This window comes from Bombina bombina, chromosome 5 (assembly GCF_027579735.1).
Source record: "Bombina bombina isolate aBomBom1 chromosome 5, aBomBom1.pri, whole genome shotgun sequence".
Taxonomy (NCBI): Eukaryota; Metazoa; Chordata; class Amphibia; order Anura; family Bombinatoridae; genus Bombina; species Bombina bombina.
Window position 1 is genome coordinate 127660218 of NC_069503.1, and position 23494 is coordinate 127683711.

Genomic DNA, 23494 nt, shown 5'->3' on the forward strand with positions numbered 1-23494 from the left:
GAAGGGCAGATAGCCTTTTTCAGGACTCTCCAAATCTTCTGCCATCTCCTATGATGAAAGGCAAAGAATGACTGGGGTAATGAGGAAGTGGGAGGGATATTTAAGCCTTTGGCTGGGGTGTCTTTGCCTGCTCCTGGTGGCCAGGTGTTGTATTTCCCAACAGTAAGGAATGAAGCCCTGGACTCTCCCTATCATAGGAAGGAAAGGTCTCTTGAACAAATATGTTTCCTTTGCTCTTGGTCTAACACCACATAATAATAAGGTAGAAATAAAGTAATAAAAAGTTTGCACCAAAAAAAAGGAGTCAACAAAGATGCAAGAATGACGTGACTTGTGTCACAACAAACGCAACATTTGTGCCAAAAATATTTGCGCCAAGAATGACACAATAAATACAGGCAGTCCCCGGGTTACGAACATCCGACTTACGTACAACTCACACTTACGAATGGAGCCTTACATGTTTGAGCCTCTAGTATTATCGCCTGTAAATCAAGCCCCACAAGCAAAGTGAATACAGTACAGCAATAAACACTTACTGATGTGTTCAGTGCTGCTCGGTTGTGAATCACATGTTTGAGCCTCTAGCGAATGTAAATCAAGCCCCACAAGCAAAGTGTACTAGGTGGCAATAAACACTTACTGATGTGTTCAGTGCTGCTCGGTCCTGGGGGAAACAAAAGTGTACCTAAACATCACAGAGAGTGCCGTCGCTCCTATGTGTCATCAAGGGATTCCCTCCTCAAGTCGGCTCATCGCCTCCGTAAGAACTGACATCTGCACTCGCCGGTCACATGACCTGTACACACCCCTCTTCTCATTGGTCTGTGGATGCGTCTCCCTAGAAGAACTCTGTGGGGGGTAGTTATCAACGTGTCAACTTTCCTGCCTTCGCCGGCCCAATACGCCCGCCTAAGCTCGCCTACCATCGCCGCTACGGACCTGAAAAAATTCGCCTAAGTTATCAATAAATCTGTCAAAAAGCCGCGCACCAAGTACGGGGCGATGAGCAGCGGACTGTGAGAGTTATCACTCATCCGATCTCGCTGCTCTTCGGCTTTTTTACAGCTTTATTGCTAGCCTGTCACTAAGCACCCACACTAAACTACACTGTTCTACCCCCTATACCTGCGCCCCCGGAGCCCCCCGCAACTCAATAAAGTTACTAACCCCTAAACCGCCGCTCCTAGACCCCGCCGCAACTCTTATAAATGTATTAACCCCTAAACCGCCGATCCTAGACCCCGCCGCAACTCTTATAAATGTATTAACCCCTAAACCGCCGCTCCCGGACATCGCCGCAACCTACATTATACCTAGTAACCCCTATCCTGCCCCCCCTATACCGCCGCCCTCTATAATAAAGTTATTAACCCCTATCCTGCTGATCCCGCACCTCGCCGCAACTAAATAGTTTAACCCTTAAACCGCCGTTTCCCGGACCCTGCCGCAACCTATATTAAACTTATTAACCCCTAATCTGCCCCCCCCCCCCCACACCGTCGCCACCTATAATACATTTATTAACCCCTATCCTGCCTCCCCTACACCGCCGCCACTGTAATAAATTTATTAACCCCTAAACCTAAGTCTAACACTAACCCTAACACCCCCCTAACTTAAATATTAATTAAATAAATCTAAATAATATTTCTATTATTAACTAAACTATTCCTATTTAAAACTAAATACTTACCTGTAAAATAAACCCTAAGATAGCTACAATATAATTAATAATTACATTGTAGCTATTTTAGGATTTATATTTATTTTACAGGTAACTTTGTATTTATTTTAGCTAGTTAGAATAGTTATTAAATAGTTATTAACTATGTAATAACAACCTAGCTAAAAGAAATACAAAATTACCTGTAAAATAAATCCTAACCTAAGTTACAATTAAACCTAACACTACACTATCATTACATTAATTAAATAAATTAACTACAAATAACTACAATTAAATACAATTACATAAACTAACTAAAGTACAAAAACCCCCCAACATTAAAACCCACCACCCACATACCCCTAATCTAACCCAAACCCCCCTTAAAATAACCTAACACTAATCCCCTGAAGATCATCCTACCTTGAGTCGTCTTCACTCAGCCGAGCCACCGATGGAACTGAAGAGGAGATCCGAAGCGGCAGAAGTGATCCTCCAAGGGGCGCTGAAGAAGTTTTCCATCCGGGCGATGTCATCTTCCAAGCGGCGCTGAAGAAGTCTTCCATCCGGGCGATGTCATCTTCCAAGCGGGGTCTTCAATCTTCATCTTCATCCCGCCGACGCGGAACATCCTTCTTTCCCGACGGACTACCGACGAATGAAGGCTCCTTTTAAGGGACGTCATCCAAGATGGCGTTCCTTTAATTCCGATTGGCTGATAGGATTCTATCAGCCAATCGGAATTAAGGTAGGAAAAATCTGATTGGCTGATTGAATCAGCCAATCAGATTGAAGTTCAATCCGATTGGCTGATCCAATCAGCCAATCAGATTGAGCTCGCATTCTATTGGCTGTTCCGATCAGCCAATAGCATGCAAGCTCAATCTGATTGGCTGATTCAATCAGCCAATCAAATTTTTCCTACCTTAATTCAGATTGGCTGATAGAATCCTATCAGCCAATCGAAATTGAAGGGACGCCATCTTGGATGACGTCCCTTAAAGGAGCCTTCATTCGTCGGTAGTCCGTCGGGAAAGAAGGATGTTCCGCGTCGGCGGGATGAAGATGGATTCTGAAGAAAGAAGATTGAAGACCCCGCTTGGAAGATGACATCGCCCGGATGGAAGACTTCTTCAGCGCCGCTTGGAAGATGACATCGCCCGGATGGAAGACTTCTTCAGCGCCCCTTGGAGGATCACTTCTGCCGCTCCAGATCTCCTCTTCAGTTCCATCGGTGGCTCGGCTGAGTGAAGACGACTCAAGGTAGGATGATCTTCAGGGGATTAGTGTTAGGTTATTTTAAGGGGGGTTTGGGCTAGATTAGGGGTATGTGGGTGGTGGGTTTTAATGTTCGGGGGAGGGGTTGTATTTTTCTTTTACAGGCAAAAGAGCAGTTTTCTTAGGGGCATGCCCCACAAAAGGCCCTTTTAAGGGCTGCTAAGGTAAAAGAGCTTTGAACTGTTTTAATGTAGAATACGGTAGGGAATTTTTTTATTTTGGGGGGCTTTGTTATTTTATTAGGGGGCTTAGATTAGGTGTAATTAGCTTAAAATTGTTGTAATATTTTTTAAATGTTTGTAACTTATTTTTTTTATTTTTTGTAACTTAGCTTTTTTTTATTTTTTGTACTTTAATTTATGTAATGATAGTGTAGTGTTAGGTTTAATTGTAACTTAGGTTAGGATTTATTTTACAGGTAATTTTGTATTTCTTTTAGCTAGGTAGTTATTAAATAGTTAATAACTATTTAATAACTATTCTAACTAGCTAAAATAAATACAAAGTTACCTGTAAAATAAATATAAATCCTAAAATAGCTACAATGTAATTATTACATTGTAGCTATCTTAGGGTTTATTTTACAGGTATTTAGTTTTAAATAGAAATAATTTATTAAAGTATAGTGTAGTGTTAGGTGCAATTGTAACTTAGGTTAGGATTTATTTTACAGGTAAATTTCAGTTTATTTTAGCCAGGTAAGCTATTAAATAGTTAATAACTATTTAATAGCTATTGTACCTAGTTAAAATAAATTGAAAGTTACCTGTAAAATAAAAATAAATCCTAAGATAGCTACAATATACCAAGATTGTTTAAGGTTGTACTGCAATATTTGAAAATGTTTGTTTAAGGTTGATTAAGGTTGTAGTGTACAGTACATCTGTCCAAGTTGCATTTGTTGCATTTCCTGAGTAGAACGCCATTCAATTTAGTTCTGGTGAGTATGGTATGGGGTTAGAGCCACTTGAGGTTTGAGCCACTTGAGGTTTCACTGCGGTCTGTATCCTCATTAGAAAGATTGTTTGGCTAGAGTTTCACCTAAAAAAGTGCCTGTTCTGACTTACATACAGATTCAACTTAAGAACAAACCTAAAGTCCCTATCTTGTACGTAACCCGGGGACTGCCTGTAGAAGTATTTTGCCCCATCTCAAGCCTAATTTGCCCGTGAAAATTTGAAAAAAAAAGAAACAAGGCCGACGTTACAACTAGCTGGAACTCCAGGTAAGAAAAAATTACTAAATTTCTCCCAGAACATAATTTTCCATGCTGAAACTGTTAAGACTGTATAGGGAAATAAACATAGACCTGACTCATGGGAGATATATGCAATATATACAGTATTTAAAACTTTAAAATATAAAGTGCCAAACATAGCTGAGAGCGTCTTAAAAAAGATATATACTAACCTGAAGACACCCATCCACATATAGCAGACAGCCAAACCAATACTGAAACATATCAGCAGAGGTAATGGTAGAGGAGTATAATGTCGATCTGTAAAGGGAGGTGGCATTTGAATCCCCACGACCAAATTTACAGAGAGCCTTAGAATAGATTTCCCATAGGTGAAAACATGACATCAGGCAATACTCCCTTCACATCCCTCAGACAAGCACTGTACTTTGAGAGGAACTGGGCTTCAAAATGCTTAGAAGCGCCTTTCACAGAAGAAATCAAGCACGACTTGCTTCACCAACCTTTAACGAAGGCAACGTTTGTAAAAACATAATTTATGTAGGAATTTACCTGATAAATTAATTACTTTCATATTGGCAAGAGTCCATGAGCTAGTGACGTATGGGATATACAATCCTACCAGGAGGGGCAAAGTTTCCCAAACCTCAAAATGCCTACAAATACTCACCACACCCACAATTCAGTTTAACGAATAGCCAAGAAGTGTGGTGATAAAGAAAGGAGTAAAAAAGCATCAACAAAAGGAATTGGAATAATTGTGCTTCATACAAAAAAATCATAAACACCATAAAAAGGGTGGGCCTCATGGACTCTTGCCAATATGAAAGAAATTAATTTATAAGGTAAATTCTTACATAAATTATGTTTTCTTTCATGTAATTGGCAAGAGTCCATGACCTAGTGACGTATGGGATAGCAATACCCAAGATGTGGAACTCCACGCAAGAGTCACTAGAGAGGGAGGGATAAAAATAAACAACAGCCAAATGCTGGAAAAATAATCCACAACCTAAAATATAAGTTATTCTCATGAAGAAAAGAAAAACTTAAAACATCAGCACAAGAATCAAACTGAAACAGCTGCCTGAAGAACTTTTCTACCAAAAACTGCTTCAGAAGAAGCAAATACATCAAAACGGTAGAATTTAGTAAATGTATGCAAAGAGGACCAAGTCGCTGCTTTGCAAATCTGATCAACTGAAGCTTCATTCTTAAAAGCCCACGAAGTGGAGACTGATATAGTAGAATGAGCTGTAATTCTCTGAGGCGGGGATTGACCCAACTCCAAATAAGCTTGATGAATCAAAAGCTTTAACCAAGAGGCCAAGGAAAAAGCAGAGGCCTTCTGACCTTTCCTAGGACCAGAAAATATAACAAATAGACTAGAAGTCTTCCTGAAATCTTTAGTAGCTTCAACATAATATTTCAAAGCTCTCACCACATCCAAAGAATGTAAGGATCTTTCCAAAGGATTCTTAGGATTAGGACACAAGGAAGGGACAACAATTTCTCTACTAATGTTAGAATTCACAACCTTAGGTAAAAATTCAAATGAAGTCCGCAAAACCGCCTTATCCTGATGAAAAATCAGAAAAGGAGAGTCACAAGAAAGAGCAGATAGCTCAGAAATTCTTCTAGCAGAAGATATAGCCAAAAGGAACAACACTTTCCAAGAAAGTAGTTTAATATCCAAAGAATGCATAGGCTCAAAAGGAGGCGCCTGTAATGCCTTCAAAACCAAATTAAGACTCCAAGGAGGAGAAATTGATTTAATGACAGGCTTAATACGTACTTAAGCCTGTACAAAACAGTGAATATCAGGAAGATTAGCTATCTTTCTGTGAAATAAAACAGAAAGAGCAGAGATTTGTCCCTTCAAGGAACGTGCAGACAAACCCCTATCCAAACCATCCTGGAGAAACTGTAAAATTCTAGGAATTCTAAAAGAATGCCAAGAGAATTTATGAGAAGAACACCATGAAATGTAAGTCTTCCAAACTCGATAATAAATCTTCATAGAGACAGATTTACGAGCTTGTAACATAGTATTAATTACTGAGTCAGAGAAACCTCTATGACTTAGTACTAAGCGTTCAATTTCCATACCTTCAAATTTAATGATTTGAGATCCTGATGAAAAACAGACCTTGAGACTGTAGGTCCGGCCTTATTGGAAGTGGCCAAGGTTGGCAACTGGACATCCGAACAAGATCCGCATACCAAAACCTGTGGGTCCATGCTGGAGCCACCAGCAACACAAATGATTGTTCCATGATGATCTTGGAGATCACTCTTGGAAGAAGAACTAGAGGTGGGAAGATATAAGCAGGTTGATAAAGTGCATCTACTGCTTCCGCCTGAGAATCCCTGGACCTAGACAGGTATCTGGGAAATTTCTTGTTTAAATGAGAAGCCATCAGATCTATTTCTGGAAGACCCCACATCTGAACAATCTGAGAAAACACATCCGGATGGAGAGACCACTCCCCTGGATGTAAAGTCTGACGGCTGAGATAATCCGCCTCCCAATTGTCTACACCTTGGATATGAACCGCAGAAATTAGACAGGAGCTGGATTCTGCCCAAATATCTTTCATAGCTTGGCGACTGCGAGTCCCACCCTGATGATTGACATATGCCACCATTGTGATATTGTCTGTCTGAAAACAAATGAACGGTTCTCTCTTCAACAGAGGCCAAAACTGAAGAGCTCTGAGAATTGCACGGAGTTCTAAAATATTGATTGGTAATCTCCCACCTCCATAGGAGGCAAGATTTGTAAAACTGAATTGTGGGTGTGGCGAGGGGTGTATTTATAGGCATTTTCAGGTTTGGGAAACTTTACCCCTCCTGTCAGGATTGTATATCCCATATGTCACTAGCTCATGGACTCTTGCCAATTACATGAAAGAAATAAAGACAGCCAATTCCGCTGAAAAAATTAATCCACAACCCAAATCATAAGTTTTAATGGAAAAGAAAAAAACTGAAATTATAAGCAGAAGAATCAAACTGAAACAGCTGCCTGAAGAACTTTTCTACCAAAAACTGCTTCTGAAGAAGAAAAAACATCAAAATGGTAGAATTTAGTAAATGTATGCAAAAAAGACCAAGTTGCTGCTTTGCAAATCTGATCAACTGAAGCTTCATTCTTAAAAGCCCAGGACGTGGAAACTGACCTAGTAGAATGAGCTGTAATCCTCTGAGTCAGGGATTTACCCGACTCCAAATAAGCGTGATGAATCGAAAGCTTTAACCAAGATGCCAAAGAAATGGCAGAAGCCTTCTGACATTTCCTAGATCCAGAAAAGATAACAAATAGACTAGAAGTTTTCCTGAAAACTTTAGCAGCTTCAACAAAATATTTCAAAAGAATGTATATTTTCCAAATAATGTAAAGATATTACCAAAGAATTCTTAGGATGGGGACACAAAGAAGGGACAACAATTTCCCTACTAATATTGTTGGAATTTACAACTTTAGGAAAGAAGTTTAAATGAAGTCCGCAAAACTGCCTTATCCTGATGAAAAATCAGAAAAGGAGACTCACAAGAAAGAGCAGATCATTCGGAAACTCTTCTAGCAGAAGAGATGGCCAAAAGAAACAACACTTTCCAAGAAAGCAATTTAACGTCCAAAGAATGCATAGGCTCAAACGGAGGAGACTGTAAAGGCTTTAAAACCAAATTAAGACTCCAAGGAGAAGAGATTGATTTAATGACAGGCTTGATACGAACCAAAGCCTGTACAAAACAATGAATATCAGGGAGTTTAGCAATTTTTCTGTGGAATAAAAAAGAAAGAACAGATTTGTCCTTTCAAGGAACTTGCAGACAAACCCTTATCCAAACCATCCTGAAGAAACTGTAAAATTCTAGGAATTCTAAAATAATGCCAAGAGAATTTATGAGAACACCATGAAATGGAAGTCTTCCAAACTCAATAATAAATCTTTCTAGAAACAGATTTACGAGCCTGCAACATAGTATTAATCACTGAGTCAGAGAAACCTCTATGACTAAGCACTAGGCGTTCAATTTCCATACCTTCAAATTTAATGATTTGAGATCCTGATGGAAAAACGGACCTTGAGATAGAAGGTCTGGCCTTAGTGGAAGTGGCCAAGGTTGGCAACTGGACATCTGAACAAGATCCGCATACCAAAACCTGTGAGCCCATGCTGGAGCCACCAGCAGCACAAACAATTGCTCCATGATGATCTTGGAAATCACTCTCGGAAGAAGAACTAGAGGCGGACAAATATAGGCAGGTTGATAACTCCAGGGAAGTGTCAATGCATCCACTGCTTCCGCCTGAGGATCCCTGGACCTGGACAGGTATCTGGAAAGTTTCTTGTTTAGATGAGATGCCAACAGATCTATTTCTGGAAGCCCCCACATCTGAACAATTTGAAAAAACACATCTGGGTGAAGAGACCACTCTCCCAGATGTAAAGTTTGACGACTGAGATAATCCGCTTCCCAATTGTCTATACCTGGGATATGAACCGCAAAACTTAGACAGGAGCTGGATTCTGCCCAAACAAGTATCCAGGATACTTCTTTCATAGCCTGAGGACTGTGAGTCCCACCCTGATGATTGACATACGCCACAGTTGTGACATTGTCTGTCTGAAAACAAACGGCTCTCTCTTCAATAGAGGCCAAAACTGAAGAGGTCTGAGAATCGCACGGAGTTCCGAAATATTGATTGGTAATCTCGCCTCTTGAGATTTCCAAACCCCTTGTGCTGTCAGAGATCCCCAGACAGCTCCCCAACCTGAAAGACTTGCATCTGTTGTGATCACAGTCCAGGTTGGATGAACAAGAGGCCCCTTGAACTATATGATGGTGATCTAACCACCAAGTCAGCATTCTAAGATTTAAGCCATAAAGCTCTTCTAGCTAAAATAGCTAAAGACATATATCTAACATCAATTCTGATGATATCAAAAATGGCATCACAAATGAAATTATTAGCATGTTGAATTAATTTAACAATGCTATGCACATTATGATCTGATACTTGTTGCGCTAAAGTTTCCAACCAAAAAGTTGAGGCAGCTGCAACATCAGCCAAAGAAATAGCAAGCCTAAGAAGATGACCTGAACATAAATAAGCTTTCCTTAGATAAGATTCAAGCTTCCTATCAAAAGGATCTTTAAAAGAAGTACTATCTTCCGTAGGAATAGTAGTACGTTTAGCAAGAGTAGAGATGGCCCCATCAACTTTGGGGATCTTTTCCCAAAACTTCAATCTATCAGTAGGCAAAGAATACAATTTTTTAAACCTTGAAGAAGGAGTAAAAGAAGTACCCAGTCTATTCCATTCCTTTGAAATCATATCTGAAATAGCATCAGGAACTGGAAAAAACCTCTGGAATAACTACATGAGGTTTATAAACCGAATTTAAACGTTTACTAGTTTAAGTATCAAGAGGACTAGTCTCCTCCATATCTAATGCAATCAACACTTCTTTTAAAGGGGCAGTAAACACCAGATTTTTTTGTTGTTTAAAAAGGTAGATAATCCCATTATTACCCATTTCCCAATTTTGCATAACCAACACAGTTATAATAATATACTTTTTACCTCTGTGATTACCTTGTATCTAAGCCTCTGCAAACTGCCCCCTTATTTCAGTTCTTTTGACAGACATGCATTTTTAGCCAATCAGTGCTTGCTCTTAGGAGCTTCACGTGCCAGAGCTCAATGTTATCTATATGAAACATATGAACTAACGCCCTCTAGTGGTGAGAAACTGTCAAAATGCTTTCCCATTAGAGGCAGTCTTCAAGGTCTAAGAAATTAGCTTTCAACTAAGAATAACAAGACAACAAAGCAAAATTGGTAATAAAAGTAAATTGGAAAGTTGTTTAAAATTACATGCCCTATTTAAATCATGAAAGATTTTTTGTGACTTTACTGTCTCTTTAATAAAGAACGAATATACTCCATTTTAAATAAGAGGATTTGTCAGTGTCAATATCTGAGGCAGGATCTTCTGAATCAGACAGATCCTCATCAGAGATAGATAAATCAGTATGTTGTCGGTCATTAGAAAATTAATCAACTCTATGAGAAGTTTTAAAAGACCTTTTACGTTTAATAGAAGGCGGAATGGCAGACAAAGCCTTCTGAATGGAATCAGAAAAAAACAAAATTTATGCTTACCTGATAAATTCCTTTCTCCTGTAGTGTAGTCAGTCCACGGGTCATCCATTACTTATGGGATTATAACTCCTCCCTAACAGGAAGTGCAAGAGGATCACCCAAGCAGAGCTGCTATATAGCTCCTCCCCTCTACGTCATACCCAGTCATTCGACCGAAAACCAAACGAGAAAGGAGAAACTATAGGGTGCAGTGGTGACTGTAGTATAATTTAAAATTTAGACCTGCCATAAAAAACAGGGCGGGCCGTGGACTGACTACACTACAGGAGAAAGGAATTTATCAGGTAAGCATAAATTTTGTTTTCTCCTGTTAAGTGTAGTCAGTCCACGGGTCATCCATTACTTATGGGATACCAATACCAAAGCTAAAAGTACACGGATGACGGGAGGGACAGGCAGGATCTTTACACGGAAGGAACCACTGCCTGAAGAACCTTTCTCCCAAAAACAGCCTCCGAAGAAGCAAAAGTGTCAAATTTGTAAAATTTGGAAAAAGTGTGAAGTGAAGACCAAGTCGCAGCCTTGCAAATCTGTTCAACAGAGGCCTCATTTTTAAAGGCCCAAGTGGAAGCCACAGCTCTGGTAGAATGAGCTGTATTTCTTTCAGGAGGCTGCTGTCCAGCAGTCTCATAGGCTAAACGTATTATGCTACGAAGCCAGAAGGAGAGAGAGGTAGCCGAAGCCTTTTGACCTCTCCTCTGTCCAGAATAAACGACAAACAGGGAAGAAGTTTGTCGAAAATCTTTAGTTGCCTGTAAATAAAATTTCAGGGCACGAACAACGTCCAGATTGTGCAGAAGTCGTTCCTTCTTTGAGGAAGGGTTAGGGCACAATGATGGAACAACAATCTCTTGATTGATATTCCTGTTAGTGACTACCTTAGGTAAGAACCCAGGTTTAGTACGCAGAACTACCTTGTCTGAATGGAAAATCAGATAAGGGGAATCACAATGTAAGGCCGATAACTCAGACTCTTCGAGCCGAGGAAATAGCCATTAAAAACAGAACTTTCCAAGATAACAGCTTGATATCAATGGAATGAAGGGGTTCAAACGGAACACCCTGTAAAATGTTAAGAACTAAGTTTAAGCTCCATGGCGGAGCAACAGTTTTAAACACAGGCTTAATCCTAGCCAAAGCCTGACAAAAGGCCTGAACGTCTGGAACTTCTGACAGACGTTTGTGTAAAAGGATGGACAAAGCTGAGATCTGTCCCTTTAATGAACTTGCGGATAAACCCTTTTCTAAACCTTCTTGTAGAAAAGACAATATCCTAGGAATCCTAACCTTACTCCATGAGTAACTCTTGGATTCGCACCAATGCAAGTATTTGCGCCATATTTTATGGTAAATTTTCCTGGTAACAGGCTTCCTAGCCTGTATTAAGGTATCAATCACTGACTCCGAGAATCCACGCTTTGATAGAATCAAGCGTTCAATCTCCATGCAGTCAGCCTCAGAGAAATTAGATTTGGATGTTTGAAAGGACCCTGCACCAGAAGGTCCTGTCTCAGAGGTAGAGACCATGGTGGACAGGACGACATGTCCACTAGGTCTGCATACCAGGTCCTGCGTGGCCACGCAGGCGCTATTAGAATCACCGATGCTCTCTCCTGTTTGATCCTGGCAATCAATCGAGGAAGCATCGGGAAGGGTGGAAACACATAAGCCATGTTGAAGGCCCAAGGTGCTGTCAGAGCATCTATCAGAACTGCTCCCGGGTCTCTGGACCTGGATCCGCAACAAGGAAGTTTGGCGTTCTGGCGAGACGCCATGAGATCCAGATCTGGTTTGCCCCAACGCCGAAGTATTTGGGCAAAGACCTCCGGATGAAGTTCCCACTCCCCCGGATGAAAAGTCTGGCGACTTAGAAAATCCGCTTCCCAGTTCTCCACGCCTGGGATGTGGATCGCTGATAGGTGGCAAGAGTGAGACTCCATCATCGCTAGGGAACTCCTTGTCCCTCCCTGATGGTTGATGTAAGCCACAGTCGTGATGTTGTCCGACTGAAACCTGATGAACCTCAGAGTTGCTAACTGAGGGCAAGCCAGAAGGGCATTGAAAACTGCTCTTAATTCCAGAATATTTATGGGAAGGAGACTCTCCTCCTGAGTCCATGATCCCTGAGTCTTCAGGGAATTCCAGACAGCGCCCCAACCTATCAGGCTGGCGTCTGTTGTTACAATCGTCCAATCTGGCCTGCTGAAGGGCATCCCCTTGGACAGATGTGGCCGAGAGAGCCACCATAGAAGAGAATTTCTGGTCTCTTGATCCAGATTCAGCATAGGGGACAAATCTGAGTAATCCCCATTCCACTGACTTAGCATGCACAATTGCAGTGGTCTGAGATGCAGGCGTGCAAAGGGTACTATGTCCATTGCCGCTACCATTAAGCCGATAACCTCCATGCATTGAGCCACTGACGGGTGTGGAATGGAATGAAGGACACGGCAAGCATTTAGAAGTTTTGTTAACCTGTCTTCTGTCAGGTAAATTTCGGCTGACCAGGATTTTAGCCACAGCGCTCTGCGCGCCTGAATGGCGAATCCGGAATTCTTAGCTGTAAGCTTAGTTAGATGTACTACGGCATCAGAAATAAATGAATTAGCTAGCTTAAGGACTCTAAGCTTGTCTATAATTTCATCCAATGGAACTGAGCTAATGGTCTCTTCTAGAGACTCAAACCAGAATGCCGCCGCAGCCGTGACAGGCGCAATGCATGCGAGGGGTTGTAATATAAAACCTTGTTGAGTAAACATTTTCTTAAGGTAACCCTCTAACTTTTTATCCATTGGATCTGAAAAGGCACAGCTATCCTCCACCGGGATAGTGGTACGCTTAGCCAGAGTAGAAACTGCTCCCTCCACCTTAGGGACCGTCTGCCATAAGTCCCGTGTGGTGGCGTCTATTGGAAACATTTTTCTAAATATAGGAGGGGGGGAAAAGGGTACACCGGGCCTAATTTGAAATGTCTGAGTCCAGTTTATTTGGATCAGATCCGTCACCCACAGAATGAAGCTCTCCGTCTTCATGCTCTGCCAATTGTGACGCAGTATCAGACATGGCTCTAACATTATCAGCGTGCTCTGTTCTCACCCCAGAGTGGTCGCGTTTACCTCTAAGTTCTGGCAATTTAGATAAAACTTCAGTCATAACATTAGCCATGTCTTGCAAAGTGATTTGTAATGGCCGCCCTGATGTACTTGGCGCCACAATCTCACGCACCTCCTGAGCGGGAGATGCAGGTACTGACACGTGAGGAGAGTTAGTCGGCATAACTTTCCCCTCGTTGTCTGGTGAAATTTTCTTGACATGTACAGATTGGCTTTTATTTAAAGTAGCATCAATGCAATTAGTACACAAATTTCTATTGGGCTCCACATTGGCCTTTGAACATATTGCACAAAGAGATTCCTCTGTGTCAGACATGTTTAAACAAACTAGCAATTAGCCTAGCAAGCTTGGAAAATACTTTTCAAATAAATTTTCAAGCAATATAAAAAACGTTACTGTGCCTTTAAGAAGCACACAAAAACTGTCACAGTTGAAATAACAATGAACCGGATTAGTTATAGAAACCAAATTTTTACAGTAAATGCATTAATTTAGCAAAGGATTGCACCCACTAGCAAATGGATGATTAACCCCTTAATACCAAAAAAACGGATAACAAATAAAATATATACGTTTTTATCACAGTCAAAGCACAGTCTCACAGGTCTGCTGTGAGTGATAACCTCCCTCAAACTAGTTATGGAGACCCCTGAGCTCTGTAGAGACGTCCTGGATCATGCAGGGAGAACAAGGAAGACTTGTGACTGAATTTCTACTGCGTAGAAAAGCGCCAAAATAGGCCCCTCCCACTCATAATACAACAGTGGGGAAGCTCAGTAAACTGATTTTATTCAAAACAAACGACAGCCAAGTGGAAAATAATGCCCATAAAATTTTTCACCAAGTACCTCAGAGCTAAAACGATTAACAAGCCAGTAAACGTTTTAAATATAAATATATGAAAAGTTATTAAAAAGCCTGTTGCTAGTCGCTCTCACTGCAGAAAGGCTATAAGTTATATGTATACAGTATTTTCTTAGTGAAGTGCCATTCCCCAGAAATGCTTCAGTGTCAACATATATACATAACAGCCTGATACCAGTTGCTACTACTGCATTTAAGGCTGTACTTACATTATATCGGTATTAGCAGTATTTTCTCAGTCAATTCCATTCCTTAGAAAATAATATACTGCAACATACCTCTTTGCAGGTGAACCCTGCCCGCTGTCCCCTGTTCTGAAGTTACCTCGCTCCTCAGAATGGCCGAGAACAGCAAATGGATCTTAGTTACGTCCGCTAAGATCATACACAAACTCAGGTAGATTCTTCTTCTAATACTGCCTGAGAAAAAACAACACACTCCGGTGCCGTTTAAAATAAACTTTTGATTGAAGAAATAAAAACTAAGTTTAATAACCACTGTCCTCTCACACATCCTATCTATTAGTTAGGTGCAAGAGAATGACTGGGTATGACGTAGAGGGGAGGAGCTATATAGCAGCTCTGCTTGGGTGATCCTCTTGCACTTCCTGTTAGGGAGGAGTTATAATCCCATAAGTAATGGATGACCCGTGGACTGACTACACTTAACAGGAGAAAATTCTCTTAAATTTACAGGAATATCCTGAGCATTAGATGTTGATGGACCAGCAACAGGTAATGAACTACTACTGATGGAAACATTCTCTGCATGTAAAAGTTTATCATGACAACTATTACAAACCACAGCTGGAGGAACAGTTACCACAAGTTTACAACAAATGCCCTTAGCTTTGGTAGAACTGATAACAGGCAGCAGTATTCCAGTAGTAGATTCTGAGACAGGATCAGATTGAGACATCTTGCAGTATTTAAAAGAAAAAACAACATATAAAGCAAAATGATCAATTTCCTTATATGACAGTTTCAGGAATGGGAAAAAATGTTTGGCGCCAAGTTTGACTCACCACAAACTGAAAAACATTTTGTTGGCGCCAAAATCGTCCGGAACGAAACTCGAGCGTCATAGATGACGCAACCTCGTGAAAGACTCGGCGCCAACTAAGACGCCGGAAAGGACGAATTTGCGTCAACAAACGCAATTTTTGCGTCAAAAAGGTCTTGCGCCAAAAATGACGCAATAAATTATAGCATTTTGCGCTCTCGCAAGCCTAATACAACCCACAATTTAGAAAGAGTCAATTTGAAAACCTCAGGCAAGAATTTTTTTTTTATATAATGCATTTCCCAGATATGAAACTGACAGTCTGCAAAAAGGAAATATACTGATAAACCTGAATCATGGCAAATATAAGTACAAACATATATTTAGAACTTTATATATAAAGTGGCAAACCATAGCCGAGAGTGTCTTAAGTAAATGAGACAAACTTACCAAAAGACACCCATCCACATATAGCAGATAGCCAAACCAGTACTGAAACGAAAATCAGTAGAGGTAATTGTATGTAAGAGTATATCGTCGATCTGAAAAGGGAGGTAGGAGATGAATCTCTACGACCGATAACAGAGAACCTATGAAATAGATCCCCGTTAGGATGACCATTGCATTCAATAGGTGATACTCCCTTCACATCCCTCTGACATTCACTGTACTCTGAGAGGAACCGGGCTTCAAAATGCTGAGAAGCGCATATCAACTTAGAAATCTAGCACAAACTTACTTCACCACCTCCATAGGAGGAAAAGTTTGTAAAACTGAATTGTGGGTGTGGTAAGGGGTGTATTTGTAGACATTTTGAGGTTTGGGAAACTTTGCCCCTCCTGGTGGGAATTTATATCACATATGTCACTAGCTCATGGACTCTTACCACTTACATGAAAGAAATAGTAATAAAAAGTTACATTGCTCACAAGAATATCTACCATGCAGGAGTCACAGCTTTGTATACCAGAAAGACCTTAGGGGGCAGGGTTGAAACAAAATAATCCATGAGAGTTACTCATCAATCCATGTTTTGCTGCTATGCAGTGCTGCTCTGAACTTGATTATTCTCTTCAAACTGTGCTTTTCTATGGCTGCACTCGGGTAAAGAAACATTACACAGTGTAGTCAGAGCACAGGGTTGTTTGAACTCAACACCCTGATGTGTAGCAACACTGCAAAGCGAAAGTGCTAACAATCCTGCTTGTGTCCCATTGTTTCTGCAAACATGGTGATATTTTTTGCGATAATTTCTCCAATCACATCATGTTCTACCTGGGGGGGGGGGGGGGGGGGCTTAGTTCAATATGAAACAAATATTGAACTCGAGAAAAACAATTCTATTTAGCACTGGTAATGAACACCAGCATTGTGTAATATGTAATATGGAGAGCCTTTGTGAAACTAAAAAAAATGGCACATCCCAATGATCAAATAAAGCTAGATATGGACCATGTTTTGAAGCGATTCTCATACCTTAACTTTTTTCTCTGGACTTGGTGGAAGCTCTTTACTTGGTGGAGCAGTTATGTCATTTTCTGTTGTAGCTTCAGATTTCACAGCGTTTTCAGTGGGTTCAACTGCTTCACATTTCACTAAGGAAAAACAACAAGTCAATACAGGACACAAACATGTTTTAAAGTTTTCTACGTACTGGGACGTTCATGCATTTATAAGTCTAACAGCAGCTATCACAAACAACATTTTAACCTTGGCGCAGCACAGGGTCACTAAATTAAAAAATAAAGTTTTATGATTCAGATAATGCATGCAATATAAAACTTTGCAACATACTTCCATTATCAAAAACGTGCACATTCTTTTTGAATGCACACTTTGAGGCTCCAGCTTCCACTGAGCATGTGCAAAAATGCACAGTATATACAGGGGGGGAGGGGAATTAGATTTTACGTCATGGGTACAATGTTGAAGACATGTTATACAAAACAGTGTTATACAAAACATTAGCTAGTTCTTGTAAAATCTGAAATTTTCTCAGTTTGTACATTTCTTCATAGAGCTTGACATTTTAACGTTTTTAGCAAATATAGATTTGATCAAATATAAACCTTTGAATGTGTGTCAGGATTGAGAGAAAGATTCAGGGAGTAGTTTAATGTTGGGGGGGGGGGTTGACAAGAATGGAAGAGACTAGAGGAGAAAAAAGGAGGGGGGGGGGGAAGTGGTATGAGCCGTATCTCACATGGTAGATATACAACTAAAAGTTTGCTTTTTACAAAGGGGTACTGTTCCAGATAGCCACCATCACTTCATGTATTCCAAGTTGGTTAGTTTTGAAATAATGAAATATCTCCAATATTAACAGTTCATCAACTGATAAATACCATTCCTCAATTGATGGAACTTCTTTCGATTTTCATTTTTTAGGGATGAGCTTCTTAGCTCCTGTAAGCATAATTAGAAGGGTCTGTGTGTATGTATCTCTGGTTTTAGGAAGGTGGAGTAATAGCATTGTTTCTGGTGTGTTTGGGATTACCATCTGTAACTTATCCGATATGATTCTTAACACCGCAGACCAATAACCCTGAAGCCTTGGACACAACCACCAAATATGGATAAGCGTGCCAGGCTCGCCACATCCTCTCCAACATGAGGGTTTTGCCATTGGGAAAAAACGGTGCAACCTTGATGGGGTGAAATACAAGCTGTATTTCCTGTACTGTGGATGATATTGAGGAGCGCTTTGTCAGTGCAAATGACCCGAGCCAGTCATCTATAGTGTTAAGATCTCTGTTCCAAGCTATAATGTATGAAGGTAGTTGTGCGCCCGGCGGTACAAGCAGTAGCTTATATACCTTAGAAATCAGTTGCTTTGGTGGGGTGTTCCCTGTACATAAAAGTTCAAACGGGGTGAGTTCTCTGATAAAAACATAAATTATGCTTACCTGATAGTTTTCTTCAGATGGAAAGAGTCCACAGGTGCATTCATTACTTTTGGGAATTCAGAACCTGGCCACCAGGAGGAGGCAAAGACACCCCAACCAAAGGCTTAAAGGGACAGTCTAGGCCAAAATAAACTTTCATGATTCAGATAGAGCATGTAATTTTAAACAATTTTCCAATTTACTTTTATCACCAATTTTGCTTTGTTCTCTTGGTATTCTTAGTTGAAAGCTTAACCTAGGAGGTTCATATGCTAATTTCTTAGACCTTGAAGCCCACCTCTTTCAGATTGCATTTTAAGTTTTTCACCACTACAGGGAATTAGTTCACGTATTTCATATAGATAACACTGTGCTCGTGCACGAGAAGTTATCTGGGAGCAGGCACTGATTGGCTAGACTGCAAGTCTGTCAAAAGAACTGAAAAAAGGGGCAGTTTGCAGAGGCTTAGATACAAGATAATCACAGAGGTTAAAAGTATATTATTATAACTGTGTTGGTTATGCAAAACTGGGAAATGGGTAATAAAGGGATTATCTATCTTTTAAAACAATAAAAATTCTGGTGTAGACTGTCCCTTTAAATACTACTCCCACTCCCCTTATCAGTCATTCTGCAGAGGAACAAGGAACAGTAGAAGAATATCAGGGTGAAAAGGTGCCAGAAAAACAAAAATTACGGCCGCACCACATAAAAACACGGGCGGGCATAATTTGTTTTTCTTCATAAATGGAAAGAGTCTAACGCTGCATTCATTACTTTTTGGAAAACAATACCCAAGCTATAGAAGACACTGAATGCAAAAACAGGAGGATACAATAGGTGGCCCATACTGAGGGCACCAGGCCTGAAAACCCCTACCCAACAAAATCCAGCTTCGTCCGAAACTGAGAACAACTGAAAAAGAGGAAAAAACCCAAGGACAGTGACCCGCAGATAGTCCACAAGCCTTGCTATAGACCGCAGGAACTAGACTTGACTGAGTTAACAGCCCATCGCCCAGCAGTCGATCTTCAAACAATACGCCCCTTACTAAAGAAAGGGAACAAGCTATCATAATCTTCAACAGAGAAAACATGAATGTACTTGTAAAGCGCGGCTAATCCCCTTTAAGGGACTCAAGGCACTGCTCATCAGATCAACCTCGAAAGGAGGAAGGCCGAGTAGACCTCGCTGAGACCGACTTGCAACCCTCGGTTTGCTACAGTGCAGAGTAGCCACAGTGCATTAGTATGCTGAGCTAGCTGTCCAGCTAGCATAAGAAACTCCAGACCAACAGAGACCCACCAGTCTCATAGAAACAAGGGGAGGCAACACACAGATTCCAGAAAAACAGAAACCACGGGATAAGGCAGGGAGCCTGAAACAGAGAGGACCTTCCCCCAACACAGTGCAACTGCACTCTAAAAAGCAACTGAAGACGAAGGTCCCCAAGTCGCAAAAAGGTAGCTCAGAATACCGAAATATTCAGAAACAAAACCTTGTGCAACAAACTCAGATAGGTCTGACAAACACCTGAAGCAAAAACACTGCACGCTGCAGTCATCTAAAAATGACTCTGAAACTTAAATACTTGCAGGGCAAGTAGAAAGCAGCTGAATATAGGATCCTTCAGATTGCCAAGTATCCACTAATAAGCGGATAACGTTGCAGGCTATCTAAGAGCCGCCAGTCCTTCCCACAAATCCTGAACATGGAGAAAGGAGAAACCTCAAGAGGCTTACCGTACCTCGAATACTCAGAGGACGAATTTAGCAGAGCAACAGATCTCAGATCCTGCTCCAACACCGGACCAGCCCAAGCGACAGACATGTCTGATAGTCAGGAGGGACAGAAATACCCCAACCAAAAGCCGCCAGGGAATGGTCAACAGAGCTCGGGTGCCAACCCAATCCGCTCCTCCAAAATAAGGCACTCCCAAGGAGAACCCCCTGGAACAGAGAAAAGTGCAATAGATCTGTACGAAGACATGTCACAGCTCTCTTAGACAGTCTCTACGAAGAGAGATCAAATTCCAACAGGTGGAACAGAGCCCACAGAGCAGCAGATGCTGACCCTTACAGAGATAAGCCACCTGATCCAACCACAGAGGGCAGGACAAAGACCCTCCAGAGCGAGGAACCTCAGCTCATAAGGAAGACAAAACTATCCCCTCAAAAGGGAAGGGCACAAGACAGGAAGCCATAGTATGATCAAAGAACGGACCAAATGAAAAATCATCCAGACACCACTGTTGACCCAACAGAGAAAAAAAACTTCCCATGAAGAGGAGAACACTCCGTCCGAAGAACAAGTCAGGCCTTAAAGTTGATAACCCGAGGGTAGATGTGAACTCTGGCCTTCCTGCTTGCAAGCCCAATAAGCTAGTTCCAATGTCGCAACATAGGGTCCCTGGAAAAAACTGGGTCGTCCCGAACCAGTCCACAGGATCATAAGTCTCCCGACATCCAAGAAGGATCCAAGACAAGAACCTTGGACCCAGAATCATCCTAGAACGAACGACACCCCCAGGGAACACAAGATACTACGTCAGACTTCACAGGGGATGAGAAAAGAGAAATCCGGAGAACGGGTACAGAACTCACTCGTAATTCCCAGCCCAAAGGGAAGAGAACACCCTTAGCCGGAGGTCAACACCCCCCCCCCCCCGCCCAACAAGGTGCTAGGCCGCGACAGTCACACAATTTCTCTAGAGCCCAAAGGCCCCAAGGACAACACTAAGGGAAATGAGAACAGAGTAACCCGAAAGAGTATAAGAAAGGCTAGTCTCCATAATCCTTTCAGATTAATGTTCCAGAGGCCCACACCCAAGGGAGAAGAATGCAAAACATCCCGAACCCAGGCAGAAAAACATCCCCTAAGCAAAAAGCTTGGAAAAAGAGACATCTATTGCCCCTGATATGGAGACGACTAACTTTCGAAGGAAGACAGAGCCTCACAGCCTTCAATTCCTAATTAAGAAGCCAAAGCCGCCAGATAAACCGGACGAAGTCCAGAAAGTCTCGACCCAAAGGAAGAGAACCTCTAAAAGGAACAAGTCCTAAAAGGACACTTCCAAAGAGACCATGAAAGGCAAAACCGTAAGATTTCCTAAATGATTACCTAAGTCAAAAAATTATTTCTGAACAGCAGCAACATGACTACTAGCCAGATCATTTGTTCCTAAATGAACAATCACATCTAACTCACTTCCCTTTCCTGCTGCCTTAATTCCCAAAATACGATTCTTATCCCTGTGAGCAGTAGCTCTTATCCTTTACTTTAACCTAAAAACACATTCCTCCAAATAGAGTCACTCGCTAACAGTATTTTCCTCAAAAACACATATGCAGTTCTTTCCTGTGTTATGTTACCTGGAGAATCAGGTACCAATAGATTTAAACTACCTGTTACAACTTCAGAAACAGCAATCTCCTCATCACAAGTGTGTTTGTCAAGAGCAGCATAGGAGTTTTGCAATAGGTTGTGGGCAACGCTTCTGGTCTACTGTTCTAATTCTTCCAGAGCCTACAGTGATCCACCTGCCCCTCCCTGCTGATCTCTGGGGTAGAGGGGCTTCTTTCTGAGGCAGCTTTGTAGAGGTAACAGGTATGTGACTTACCTTAGCTTGAAGGATAGCATTTCTTCCCTTAAGAGGGAAAACTGCTTACAAACAGGACAGCCCCTAAATCTTCAAAAAGAAGCACGATTAAAAAGTGCAAAACACCCATTGCACTGTATCTGAGATATTTTAAACTATGCAACACTTTAATAATAACTAAAATAGAAGTATTCTTTACTACTGAATAACTCTGAATAACTCCTGAAATAACTCAAATAGCCTTATTTATTTGATCCTTTTTTTAGCTTGATCACTTTGCTAAGAAGCAGTGCTAAACAAATCTCTTTAAAAACCCTCAGAAAGATAGGGTGGGTCCCTCCTAATTGCTCACCTATGCAAACATATTTATATATTTTTAATAATTATATTATGACTTAATTTGTTATGGTTTAAAATAAACATATATATATTAGGGATGCACCAAAATTTCGGCCGCAGAAAGTTTCGGACGAAAATAAAACAAACAGTTAAATATGATTGTTACATAGAACTAAATGAAGAATAATACATTTATAATTGCTTTAAGTAAGGAAACATTTTGGCCGAAAATTGCATTTTTTTTCTTTTTTCTTGGTAAAATTATTGTGTAGCATATTATTGTTTTAAGATATTTTTGTCCAATTTTAGTGTGTTACTTTCAATAAAAGTGTGGACTTTTTTTATTGGCTCTAATTATGCAAAAAAAAACCCTTAAAAAACATTAATTCGAAAAAACACATTTTCGGTATCGGTTTCGGTTTTCGGCCAAGTGCATCCCGGATTTTCGGATTCGGTCCAGAATTTCCATTTCGGTGCATCACTAATATATACACACATACACACACACATACACACATATATATATACATTAATTCGAAAAAACACATTTTCGGTATCGGTTTCGGTTTTCGGCCAAGTGCATCCCGGATTTTCGGATTCGGTTTCGGTCCAGAATTTCCATTTCGGTGCATCACTAATATATACACACATACATATATATATATATATATATATATATATATATATACACATATATATATATACATACATACATACATACATAGTGGATATAAAAAGTCTACACACCCCTGATAAAATGGCAGGTTTTTTCCACCTTTAATGTGACAAACTATGCAACTCAATTGAAAAACAAACTGAAATCTTTTAGGTGAAGGGAAGTAAAAAAAAAATATGGTTGCATAAGTGTGCACACCCTTAAACTAATACTTTGTTGTAGCACCTTTTGATTTTTTTTGGGGTATGAGTCGATCAGCATGGTACATCTTGACTTGGCAAGATTTGCCCACTCTTCTTTGCAAAAACACTCCAAATCTGTCAGATTGCAAGGGCATCCCCTGTGCACAGCCCTCTTCAGATCACCCCACAGATTTTCGATTCAGGTCTGGGCTCTGGCCATTCCAAAACTTTAATCTTCTTCTGGTGAAGCCATTCCTTTGTTGATCTGGATGTATGCTTTGGGTCGTTATGCTGAAAGATGAAGTTCCTCTTCATGTTCAGCTTTCTAGCAGAAGCCTGAAGGTTTTGTGCCAATATTGACTGGTATTTGGAACTGTTCATAATTCCATCTACCTTGAATAAGGCCCCAGTTCCAGCTGAAAGAAAAACAGATCAAAAGCATGATGCTACCACCACCATGCTTCACTGTGGGTATGGTGTAGTTTTGGTGATATGCAGTGTTTTTGCGCCA

The 23494-nt window shown here is 40.8% G+C and overlaps 1 protein-coding gene across 1 annotated transcript in view; it reads right to left on the minus strand.

Moving 5' to 3' along the window:
• LOC128661387 (uncharacterized) overlaps positions 1 to 23494 on the minus strand; it is a 509641-nt gene that overhangs the window by 355044 nt on the left and 131103 nt on the right. The window contains exon 4 of the mRNA XM_053715646.1: positions 16780 to 16898. Within this exon, the coding sequence (XP_053571621.1) occupies positions 16780 to 16898 (119 nt within the window). The remainder of the gene's footprint in view (positions 1 to 16779; positions 16899 to 23494) is intronic.